Below are 12868 nucleotides of genomic sequence, written 5' to 3'. Positions count from 1 at the left end.
TCATCACTGTCTTTATATGGTATTTCAACCATTAACTCAGTCAATTGTTTTTTTTTTATTAAACCAGAAAATCTCTATTATATGGGTGAATCAGTCTTATTTTTTTCACTTGTATACATATGGTATTCCGTTCTGCTTCTGTACACTATTTGAATCAAAATGAGTATTTTCAAACTTTACCTCCTGAATATTCTAAAAAATTGATAATTTCTATTTTACTTGAGAACTAACACACATATACAACGATTGTCTCGGTTGCTTGCCTACTATTCAGTAAATTGCCTAAAAAGTTGCTGCCTCATAGACAACAATACCTTCGAGAAAGTGGTGGTGATCCAAGTAAGGTAAATTGTATTAACGGCACAACATTTTACCCTACTTAACACCCGTATATAATATGAATGATGAATAATATCAATTCCTATGTTCCTATTTGCATTTCATAGATGTTGGTACTATTAGCCTTTTGATCTAGAAAATAAATTGACATAAGTAATTACACCCACTAATGGGCACATTTCTATGAATAATTTTCAAGTTGATTGTTATTTATGTCGATCGAAATTGTTTTGGAAAAGATGAAAATTGAAGAGAATATTATCGCTTAATATTACATCAATTTCCGTCTGTTAAATACCTAAACATGCCAATAGATAAATAATTTTTAAGTTATTTGCAAACATTTAGACATAATGGTATAAAATTCATCTCGGTGACACAAAAACGAAATTTTCTGCGGCAAGAAGTACAACATTTTAAATTATTATCATTAGAAAGCTTCTCTTACTTCTTGAATTTAGTTTATATTTCCTGCCCGTGACATTTTTCATTTTCTAGATATGACGTTTTTTGTAAGCAATGATCGCAACAAATTATTAAAAATCTGCCTTGAACATACAAAAACACATACTATAGATATTACTAGTGAAATAATATGCAAATTTTGATCGAAACTTTCTTATAGAGAAGTTCACGTTCTTTAAGTCAATAATACAACCATTTATTAATCATATTTCCTCGGAAAATATACACTTATAAACTGCATCGAAGGTCAATGTGAATAGGTGATGGGTATGTTATTGATCAGTTTTATTACACATATAACACATTTTATTTTGGACCTTCTTTAAGCATCTCCTCCAGTTGAAATTCAGTAATTAGGTTATTTTAATAGGCTAGGGTAGTTTCTCACAGCAAATTATCGGCATTTTTTCTATACAAATTGATTATAGACTGTCGAAATTACAACAAAACAAGTAATTTAATTTTGGGAGGGGAGATTTGATTCCCTCCTTATTTGAAATATATACTGGAGTTACTATGCATAATATATATAATCTTTAAAAAAATAAATTAAATGCCAATATAAAAACATTTTATACATAACAAGTGAAAACAAACAATTGACTGAGTTAATTGTTGAAATACCATGCATAGACAGTGTTGATTACTTCATTTTACACATATATACATGTGACACATACGTAACTGATATCCCCATATAATACATTATAATAATAATAATAATTCTTTATATTAATGATATAATACATACTATAATATTTACGCCTAATTTGCGCCCTCACGGGTAAACAGTGATGTTTACGAAAAAATGTTTCAGACAAAAGTTGTTTATTTTTTTATAAGGAAGATTATTCACATAATAACTTTTGTTCTATCAAGACCCAATTGACCTATGTTGCTAATTTACGAACTTGACCTCACTTTTTACGTCCTGAGTACGCTGTAAAAATTTCAGCTTGATATCCTTTTTCGTTTTTGAGTTATCGTGTTGGCAGACAGACGGACAGACAACCGAAAATGGACTAATAAGGTGATTTTATAAATACCTATACCAAAATTTTGTTCATAGCATTAATATTTTTAAGCGTTACAAACTTGGGACTAAATTTAGTATACCTACTATGTATATTTCATATATACATGGTATAAAAACATTTTATATATAAAAATAAATAATAAATTTTCAAAGAATCAACATAAAATCTGTAGTACGTGACGTGACGTACATTAAAACTTTTGATATTTTTGTTTACACAAATAATATGATATGAATTAATTAGTAAATGATTAATTATTGTTTTTTCTATCGTGTATATAATAGCAAATAGATGTTTGGTGTTAGTGATGTTAATTATATATAAATTAATATGAATCAATAAACATATATATTTTATATATTTAAGAATGATCAATTTATTTATTTAATTAAAATATTGCATGCCAAAAACATATTTATATTTGTAAATGTATATCGTTTATATTGTGGAGTTAGATAAACATTTACGTTGATAGATTATTGGTGGTGGTAATAGGTGTTAAATTATATATATTTTTAATTAATTTGATAATTAAATTAATCAATGCGAGTTTAAATATTAATTGTTCACACGTTTTGAATTTATTAATGATTTTTTTTCGAATAAATTATAAAATGACTCCGCATATTTAACATTAGATTTGATTAAAATTTATTGAAACCCTAAGTATACGATGATATTATTATCCTGATCAAACCTTCAAATAGGTCATGCCCTCTAAAATCAATCGCTTCCGAAGTGCGGCTCTTAAATTGGTCTAACCGTATTTCTTTTTTCTACATGAATTGATCATATGAACAGATAATTATATCTGAATGAACGCAAATTGAAGCATTTAGTGATCAATAATAACGATTTAGTGTGTCGTATTTAACTGATTAAGCCTAAATGGCTCACAAGCAATTTAGGGAGGGTTATGAGAACGTGGCGCTACACTAGCTTATTTTTTAAATGTATACTACCCACAAAAATGAAACCAACTTTTAAAAAGCCACTAGTTCACTTTCAACAATTGCACTTGTGACTTGTGGTATTATGGAAACGAACCGTTTTGAAGACGTCGGTATTTTGTCATGTGCAGATTTCTAATTATAACGTTATAATAAACATTTAATAATAATTTTAAAGGTTATATATTAGAAATGTGCAGATGCAAAAGAAAAACATCAACAATTAAAGCATTAGATTTTTCAAATTATACTAAAGAAAATTTTGAATTAACTAAATAAGACTAATTATAAACATTATCATATTATTATTAAATCCAAACAAATAATTATTAATAATTTCAGACAGTTTCGTTACTGTCTAATTACAGGATAATCATCACCGACTGACAACTTCAAACAGGTTCGTTTCCATAATACCACAAGTCACAAGTGCACTTGTTGAAAGTGGACTAGTGGCTTTTTAAAAATTGGTTTCATTTTTGTGGGAAGTATACATTTAAAAAATAAGCTAGCTATAAATTGATTGTGAGCCAATCAGGCTTCCGCATTTAACTACCGTATTAAAGCTTAATTCATTTATATGAATTCAGTAAACAAGTATTTGCAGAAACCGCAGTACTATGAATACAGGATGTTTCAGAGGAAATTGATAATATTCAACGAAAGTTTACAGAAAATAAAGATAAAAGATCCTATAAACAAGGGCTTCATTCTCAAGCATTACAGAAATTAAAACATTCATTTATTTCTGTGTCTAATTCTTGGTAATAGGGCCCCATATCTACAGGAACATTTACGTGTATTTTGGATTGTTGAATAGATACTAAAACTATCTACTATTCCTCCTGAAGCAGGCTGTATATTAAAATTAAATGACTACAAATGCGTTTCCTTTGCAACATTTTCATTACGATACCGAAGTAAATCTAAAAACATATATGTGTAATATTCATGCTCTTTAATCAAGAATAATGATTATATGCAAAAACAATGCTTCAAAGGAGAGCTCCCTACACCGCTGAATTTCTACTGTATCACAATAAAACTTTTAATATGAAACCTTTGAGGATTTTTTTCCTTTAGCTTGTTTTGATCGCAAGGAAACAAAGTAAATCTCTCGATAAAACTGTTTTTTCTACGAACTCAATGTTGATTTGGTATTCTATACTTAAAATATTTCATTTTTTTCATTTTAATTATAATTTATTATTCTACATATATTAATTACATGCATATACCACCCATAATCTTATACTCAACTTCCTTGTCTTAACTTTGCTTCCCTCCCTAACATTCGAAATAGAGCCGATGCCAACAAATACCAACACATTTTATGTTTCAACCTGTTTTCCCGCAATGATCACATCCTTAAAAGCTTTATTTTCACACACATTACTTGATACATTTTTGTATAACTAGCTGATTCGGCGAACTTCGTACCGCCTAACAATCGAGACGTTTACATTTCAATTAGCATTTTACCATGACAATTTATATTTTATCATGTTTTTGAGTAATGTTATAATAGTATTAATATTGATAAATATTGACATTAATATTTATGATACTAACGTCGCTCGATTTTTTTGCTTTCCCGTAACCCCTCTACTAACACTTAAACTTTATGGTATGGTACTAAAGTTCAAATTGACTTTTAATTATTATTACGAATCTTCTGTATGGGAATATTGAAAAGTGTTGTTTTTAGAATTTTTCAGGCAATTTTTTAAATTTTTCCCTCCGTAATAACCATCCTCGTACAAGAAATATTATAAAAAAAGAATTAGCGAAATCGGTTCAGCTGCTCTCGAGCTTTGCGCTTAGCAACACATCCAGCTTTTCATTTTTATATTATAGATAAATATAGCAAACTACTCCTTATAACATCATATATTTCTCAGTAAAAGTCCCCTCAAAATCAATCCAGCTGTTTCGGAAACAAGTGCAAACAGATGACAGTTAGAGTGGATAATAGACAAAATTTTAAAAATTTTATGGCATATATATTGATATACATGAAGTAAAAAGCTGTTATTTCAATGTTACAAACAGACACTTCAATTTTATTAATATAGATAATGCATATAAAAATACGTACTAGAAAGAATACCAAGCGTATTTATTTTTAATTTTGTCTGTTTATATTTATTTTTTGTAAATCTGAACCCTGGAATAAAATACGCCTTACGGTCATCGGTTTTATAATTTCGTGTATAAATCTTAAGCTAAATGTGATACTTACAGTAAGCTGAGCCGTACGTTCGCGACACATCGTGTCATTTGTTACGAATTAAGATTATCATCGTAGAAACAAATTATTTGCAGATTGATATCTCTATAAGCATAAAAATGAAGAACCATAATGATCAAAGTAACATTTTTATATTTATGAGAAAATATTTTTATTTTTAATTTATATATAGAATTATAAATTAACCATTGTTGGAATAATGGACAAATAGTATACTAATAATTGAAAATAGTCTAAAACAAGCCGTGGATAGGATCTGGTGTGACCCCTGAAATTCACACAAATAACTTTTCAGCATAATAAATAGTTGTAAAAAAAAAGTTGTTGTTTTGTACCAAAACTGGATATCGTTTTTTCGAACACCAATCTGGGGGAGATATAAAACCTAAATTTAAATAATTTTAGAAAAGCTATTCGCTAGCCTGCTTTTGGAAAATCATTGGGGCATGTCCATTGCTACTATCTGTACCATGTTTCACGATGCATGTCATTTCGTAAAAACTTCCACCGAATTATTTCAGCTTAAAATTATTTCAGTTTATGTCCCCGCGATTGAGAATATGCTATCCAGTATTAGTGAAAAATGGCAGGTAGGATTATATCTTTGATTAATACAGGGGTAAAGACATTATATAAACATACATTGGATTTCAGAAATCATTTTAAAAAACGAAACTTGTTTTTCATTGAAAAATTCAAAATAAATGCTTTTCTGTCTATTACGATGGCCTATATAAAGAAAATTAAGAAGAACAAATTATATACTATATACACAATTTTTTCATATAACCCTTAAAATTATTATAAAATGGTCCTATATTTCGTTCCAAGATAACGTACATAATATTTTACTAAAATTTATTATTTCGTGTTTTCAAAAAAAAATTTTCAGTGTACTCAATAAGAACACCTCATTTATTTAGTTGAAAAGAGTGTTTTTTGTGTAAATGAAAACCTTTGTATGGTAATAGTTGCCCTAAGGGCTTAAAGTTTATTGTTTATATTCAATTCAATTGAGTAAACTTTTGTTATAGTATTAAAACAAATTTTTTATAGATTGTACTATACTTTTTATATTTATATCATTCCGATCTAATGCTTCAATATTATAGTTCATTGACTTATTTGATCGTAATTGATGATCTTTAACAAGTTTTTCCTCCATAAAATTGAAATTTTCTAAATTTTTCTTATTTACTGGATTTGCAGACAGAAATGTGATAATTTGTTGTTGGTGCAGAGAAAATGATCTAGTGAATTTCCTGCCATTGCATCATGTTCCATTTGAGATAATTTCATAATTCCATAAATCCCACATAAGTAAATTTTATGGAGTTAAAATAAATATAATGCGATTATGAAAAAAAATATTCATCTAAATATCGAATCGAGAGAAATGAAATTAATTTCCATAAGTAGCAAGTACGGTTCACCTCAAATGATTGATTTTTCGATTTTCTGTAATACAAACAAATACAGTGAAAATCATTATCAAAATAGTGTTTTTCCGAGGTCTTATAATCGATGATCAAAATTACTAATAGTGAAACAATTTTTCGTCGTTTAATATGAAATTTCATTAAATATTTCCAGGAACAAAGTTTTTTGTTAGCCTTCTCTCAAAGAAATTATATCAATTCTATTATATTACAAATCAAACCTCATGTGTGGGTAATAATTCAATATTAATTTAATTCCAATAAGCATGAGAAAAGGAAAATTATGGAATTATGGTGGTATGAAAAGTATTTTATACTTTGATGTAAAGTCAATACATAATGTTTTATTTTTCAATTCACAAGCTTTTTTTTATGTTGCTGTTTGTCATCCGCTGTGAATATAATAGCAAATATTTTTATATGCCCTTTTATTTACAAAACCCTTTTATATAAAGTTTTTTTTTTCTATATAAATTTCTATATGAAAAAATCTGAATAACAGTGTTTTCTATGAGAAAAAAATTTATACTTGTAAATCTATCTACTTGAGAAAAACCTTTAACACCTAAGGTTATGTAGCGCCACTGTATGGTTTATGTGATTAGCTCTTTTGAAGATGTTTTATATTTCTTTATGTATGAAAAATACCACATATTTTTCACTGCATATTTTGATATTGAATATTTTATCAAATAAGTGGAATACTAACCCTTAACAAAATGTGAATTTGAAAACCAACGACCACTAAATTGTGGATACAATATATGTATGGTATGGTATACCAATAATTCAAAATTTAATTATAATGGTTATTTAATTTTATTATTTACAGTTGAAATGTAGTATTTTCTCAAAAAATCATATGAAACAACGGATAAAAAATATTTCTGTGTGAATGCTGCTTATAAAATGATTTAAAGACTCCATTTTTATTGGTCTATACGTGACTGTGATAAAAATGAAGAACATTATTCTGAGTAAACTGATTTCGCCACAATCAAGAATAAAAAATTTTCAGGTCTAAAAATATTTATTTCTTTAAACTTTTGTGTAGCTCAATACGTAGGTATCTCAATATTAGGTTCAACGAAATATAGGAATAAAAATAAACTGTTCAATATTTGCTGTATATCTTTTATAAATTTCATTTTATGGTATGAAGAGACAAATTGCTAGATGTATGACAAATTTCTAGAATAAGACAATGTTCTTGCGATTAAAAGTTTGAACACCTATGGTGTTGCAACTTGAACTTTAACTTAGTAAGATTTTACTACTTTCCACCTGTATCATTGATAAAAGAGGACTTTAAGCTTATTTAACTTTAAGTTAGTTTTAGGGGTTGTGTAGACAAAAGCCGTTGTTTCTTATAACTTTTCCTGCAGAAGATAAGGAAGGTGTTTCGAACGTACTTTCATCTTTCTAGAAAACATCATTTTATTTGGCAAATTTAAATTAAAAAATATGACGTGTATTTGTACATACTATACAATTCCTAAACGATAAAATGTGTGCATATGTAGATAAAGTACAACCTATTTTTGATACTCGGAAAATAGAACATAATAGGTCAATCATAAATTATATAAACTGTTTGAATTACTAACCATTTTAAAGCTACGTTTTCAAGTTTAATATTTGCTCCATATATTTCGTAACCTCACATACCGTAATAACAGGTTAGAATCGATTATTGTCGCACTTCTACATTGAAGGAAGGGCGAAACTTCTTCTGAAGCTGCCAAGTGACATCCATTCTAAAATTTAATTTACATTTTTCCATATTTTCTCAAGGAAATCTATGATAGAACCTAGCGACAGAAAAAGATTGGCTGGAGGACTATAATTAGCAAAATATTGGAATAAGAACCTGATTATCCAGGAGTAAATACACAATGATATTGCTTTAACCCATATCTTCCCAAGGCAAAAAATTCAGAAATAATTGTTATTTTTATTATGTATATCAAAGAAGTAGGTCTTAAATTAGACAAAAATATGAGTTTTATTTTTTTGCGTTTTACTGAAACTGAATTTCAGGACCGCACCTTAAATGGAGCGTTGGGAAAATATGCCCATGGACTATGTGTAGAGAAATAATAGACATGATGTTTCATTGGAGCTCTTTTATTTATGAAATGAAAATACACAAAATTATTTTAACAAAATCAAGAAACAAACAAATTAAAAAAGGAACCAATCAGAGAAAAAAATTATTTGATTGTGTGGAAAGATTGAGAGCAATGTTGATGTAAACCCACCCCACATTTGCTGCAACGAAACTTAGTATTCTTGTGGCATTCACGACACCGAATTTGAGTTTCATTTCTGATTGTATAGTGATTCTTTCCATCGAGCCTTATCGAATCAGGCAGTTTATTCTTGACTGGCATAGGTGACTTAGTTCCAATCGATTTTGAAAGAGATGATGATGCTTTGCCAAGAATTAGGTAACTTTGTACGATGTATCTTGTAAATGACAAAAAATCGTGGGAATCTTTAGCTTGACCTGCTGGTGAGAGTCGGTACAATTGGTATGCGTTATTTGCACACACATGCATGAAAAAAACGAAGAAGCTCTTCAAAACGATTACGGGTCACGCACGAAGTAACTCCAGGGTGATGAGTATCAATATTCTGATCCCAGTATAATCTGTAACGTGATGCACTATTATAACCAGACAACAGTAAAATTCTTATAAAATTCTTCACTTCTTCGATGGTGAGCCTGAAGTTTACATGTCCTTTGACAATTGCATTTTTTTCTGTACTAGAACGCAGTAGTTCTAATACTTCGTCATCAAAAAACATCTCAAAAAATTCTAATGGATTGTCTTTATTTAAAACAAACTCAGATGTAGAGTGTTCCTTCTCAGGTTTTGCTGTTATATCCATCTGCTTCCACTTCCTCTTGAATATAGTCCTAGCTTTCTTTGCAGGATGTTCAACGGCTTGGGATGTGGATGGCTGTTCCTCTTCTCCTTTCTGATTTATATCATCAATATCTTCTACCGTTTCTAGAACTCCTTCTGATGATGGAACCGTACGTCGAACCTCAGCTTCAGCCAACAACTGGCGACGCGATAGATTACTAATCTCCACTACATCCTCGCTTCCACTATCTTCATCACTCAAATCATCATTTCCAGGTGGCGTGATAAAAATGTCAGCAGAAATTGTAAGACTATCGTCTTCCAAGATCGATATAATTTCATGAACATTCAACCTGTTATAACTCCAAATGTATAAAAACTACGTTTAAATAAAAATAATGCAACAAACTATCATGGTGCCTCCCATTCCCAACGCACCTCAAATGGGGCGTTCAATTTAACCGAACAAAAGTCACGTATAAAAATAAAATATCACCATGTTCATGATATTACCCGATAGTATAACTAATAACTTACTAAAATACCGCTACACTAAAATTTTAAATAATAAATATAAAACTTATCATTTACCCTTTCCGGGAACTCATATTGGTTGAAATTCACAAAACTCGATGGCTTATAAAAATTTAATGAATAACCACAATCACTGTCAAACACTATTAAAGTAACTGCGAAGATGTCTAGTATAACATAAAACTATAAAACCTGTCGAACCTTGTTAATATTTTGTTTTGTCACATAAAATGTAAGTGCACCTTAAATGGTGCAGTGGGAAGATATGGGTTAATAGCACTTGTTTAAAAAATATATTAGCACGATTTCATTTTTATGATATTATTTATCAAAATTACCAAATAGTAAACATATTTGTTTGCTGTTCTCTTGTAGGATAGGTCCTCTCTATTCGCGGTGTGTTCCGTGAGACAAAGAGCACTTGTGACAAATACTACAGTATGAGAGAAAACTAATTCGTAAAGAAAAATAGTATGTATAACTCATATGCAATCATTGTAAAAACCTAGGCTTGTGGATATTCCAATTTAACTCCCCACGCATATACAATCGAAAATTGCCAACATAATTTTACGTTTCGTGGTCAGGATTGTTACCGGTTACAACACCAGTTTAAGATGAAAGGCTATATGCACGCACTTCCACATGTGTGCTCGTTTGCAGGCGCGAATGACATCTGGTATTTGGGTCTTGTTAATACTACTGTATTTACAACAGAATCAGTACATTTTTGAGCTCGTGACCCAGAAGTCTTTTAATCAAAAATACGCTCCGCTATCAGAATTAAAAAAAAAAAAAATATGCAGATAAAGAGCGTTTATGACTGGAACTTTTTTAACATTGCCTGTAATGGGAGTTCTCTTCTCTATCTTATACTCTTTGGACCATAAGGGTTGCAAAGACATGAACAGCTTGTTTCTTATATAAATTATTTATCATAGCTTAATGTCGAAAGTAAAGAGAAGAAAATAATTTTAATTATTAAAAATGAGATAGAAAATTGTTGTTTTACTCGAAAAAAAAAAGTTATATGAAATTTTTGCTTTTTGTAACACATTTAAGCAATTTTCGTATTTATACTAATAATTTTTCTAAAAATCTGTAATATATACAACGTGTTCTGTTATTGACTGTAGATCGTCGGCCTACAGAATAAGTTCATAAAGACGAAGGAAAAAGTCATTTACCAATTTTGGATTTGGGCGCTAGAGGTATGGCAAAAATTGATAAATTTGTTCTTTCACTGACTATGATTCGATAACCAGCAGCCAATGATAATCAGTAGATATTAGTAAATTTCATTTAATAATATTCAACTAAAGAAGGGATATGAACTGATTTCAATTGGATTATATTATTTTTAAAAAAAATTTTAAACAAGTATTTTATTGGTTTGGTCAAATCCTACTTTTTTTATTTTTATTATATTTTTGCAACAAAACATTAGATTATTAGTAAAAAAACAAATTACGTCACAAAAGGCGTTTTTTTTAATTTCACGTAAGCAAACAAAATTATTAAAACTTAAAATGCAATTAGTAAAAAAACAAATTACGTCACAATAGGCGTTTTTTTGTTTGTTTACGTTCAATTAAAAAAACGCCTTTTGTGAAAAAATTGACATATTAAATCGAAAAATTGATATTTAAAAAAGTTCACCGCTCGAAAAATTGAGCGAAAAAATTAAGTATGAATATTTTTACTTTTTTGTTGTTTTGTTTGTCAAATTGTTCAAAAATTTTTAGTACTAAAGTTAATACTTACAGCCTATTTATATTACATGGAGGACGACTTTGTTTTATACCATGTATTGATAAAGATATAAGAAATGATGTTTAAAATAGGTTTTCTATAATAATCTACTCAATCAGAAAGCCATTGATAGAGTCTGTAAGAATCATATCCACAACGGTTTGTTTTGGTTTAAATTAAATCAAGAAGTTAATTAATAATATACAGTATACACACATTGTAATATTACAATATAAGACTGTAACTAGTAAGGGGCTACATACAGAGATGGATAAAAGTAATACAGTTGAATATTACTAATACGATTTATTAAAAACAGAGGGTTTCGGATTACTGGCAATCGTTTAACTAGAACAGTGTTTTCAAAATCAGAACTGGACACAATTATGATTTTACTTTTTTATCGATTGAAATAGTTTTTCAAATCTTTTACGAAAGTTAGCTATGCCTTAAACATAATCCTGATTATAGATATCTCAGCTGTATGTAGCCCCTTAATAAGTATTTCATAATAAAATGTTCTTCAAGTTCTATGTGATTTTTATCTTTTACTTCAATGAAGCACAGATATATTTTATATTAAAGAACGGTATTTTATATTATTGAACGGTATTTATATTAACTATTTCTAAGATTTCCTTAATAATCACTTATTTAATTAGTTACGAGCTTGCAATACTCAAGAAATTCAATTAAAATTTGCATTTATATAACAAGCATTATGTAAATAACATTATTTCTTAGAAAGTAGCTGTTCCTAGAGGCTTTGTCTACGTGTAAACTGGTATATGACTCAAAACAATAGCATATATATAAGGTAAAAACAAACGCATACCTTTAGAGACTTATTTTTTTAAATCAAAACGTTACAAAAAGTTCATATGAATATGAAAACATTCTTCTCACACTTTTAAGTCGAATTACTTCGATTTTCGGACAAAAGATATAAGAAGAAAAGGTTTTGGAAAAAAATTATCAACATGTGTTTTTAGGGGAAAAATTCAGTATTTAAAAATTTTGCTCTATCTTTAACGGTTTCTGAATATTTTGTCCTCCGGCAATACTGTCATCGAATAATCAAACTGTTCGAAAACTGTTAAAGATTTTGAACAAAAAAACCTTTCTTATAAAATAGGTACTGACAAGTTTGGTCGAAACATTTTTTTCGAAAACTCAACAGATTTAGTAAACATTCAAAATAGTGCGAAAAATGTTTGAAGTCTATAGG

The 12868-nt window shown here is 28.8% G+C and overlaps 1 protein-coding gene across 1 annotated transcript; it reads right to left on the bottom strand.

Annotated features, from left to right (window-relative positions):
• Positions 1-9022: 9022 nt before the first annotated feature.
• Positions 9023-10043, bottom strand: LOC123296033 (piggyBac transposable element-derived protein 3-like). Its single transcript, XM_044877495.1, has 2 exons — positions 9946-10043; positions 9023-9707 (listed from the first exon to the last, which is right to left on the bottom strand). The coding sequence occupies exons 1-2, from the start codon at positions 9960-9962 to the stop codon at positions 9023-9025; spliced, it is 702 nt and encodes a 233-aa protein (XP_044733430.1). The 5' UTR covers positions 9963-10043.
• Positions 10044-12868: the final 2825 nt, after the last annotated feature.

Source organism: Chrysoperla carnea, chromosome 3 (genome assembly GCF_905475395.1).
Source record: "Chrysoperla carnea chromosome 3, inChrCarn1.1, whole genome shotgun sequence".
Lineage (NCBI taxonomy): Eukaryota > Metazoa > Arthropoda > Insecta > Neuroptera > Chrysopidae > Chrysoperla > Chrysoperla carnea.
Note: the sequence above shows the minus strand (reverse complement) of the source record. Positions and strands in the feature narration are given on the sequence as shown.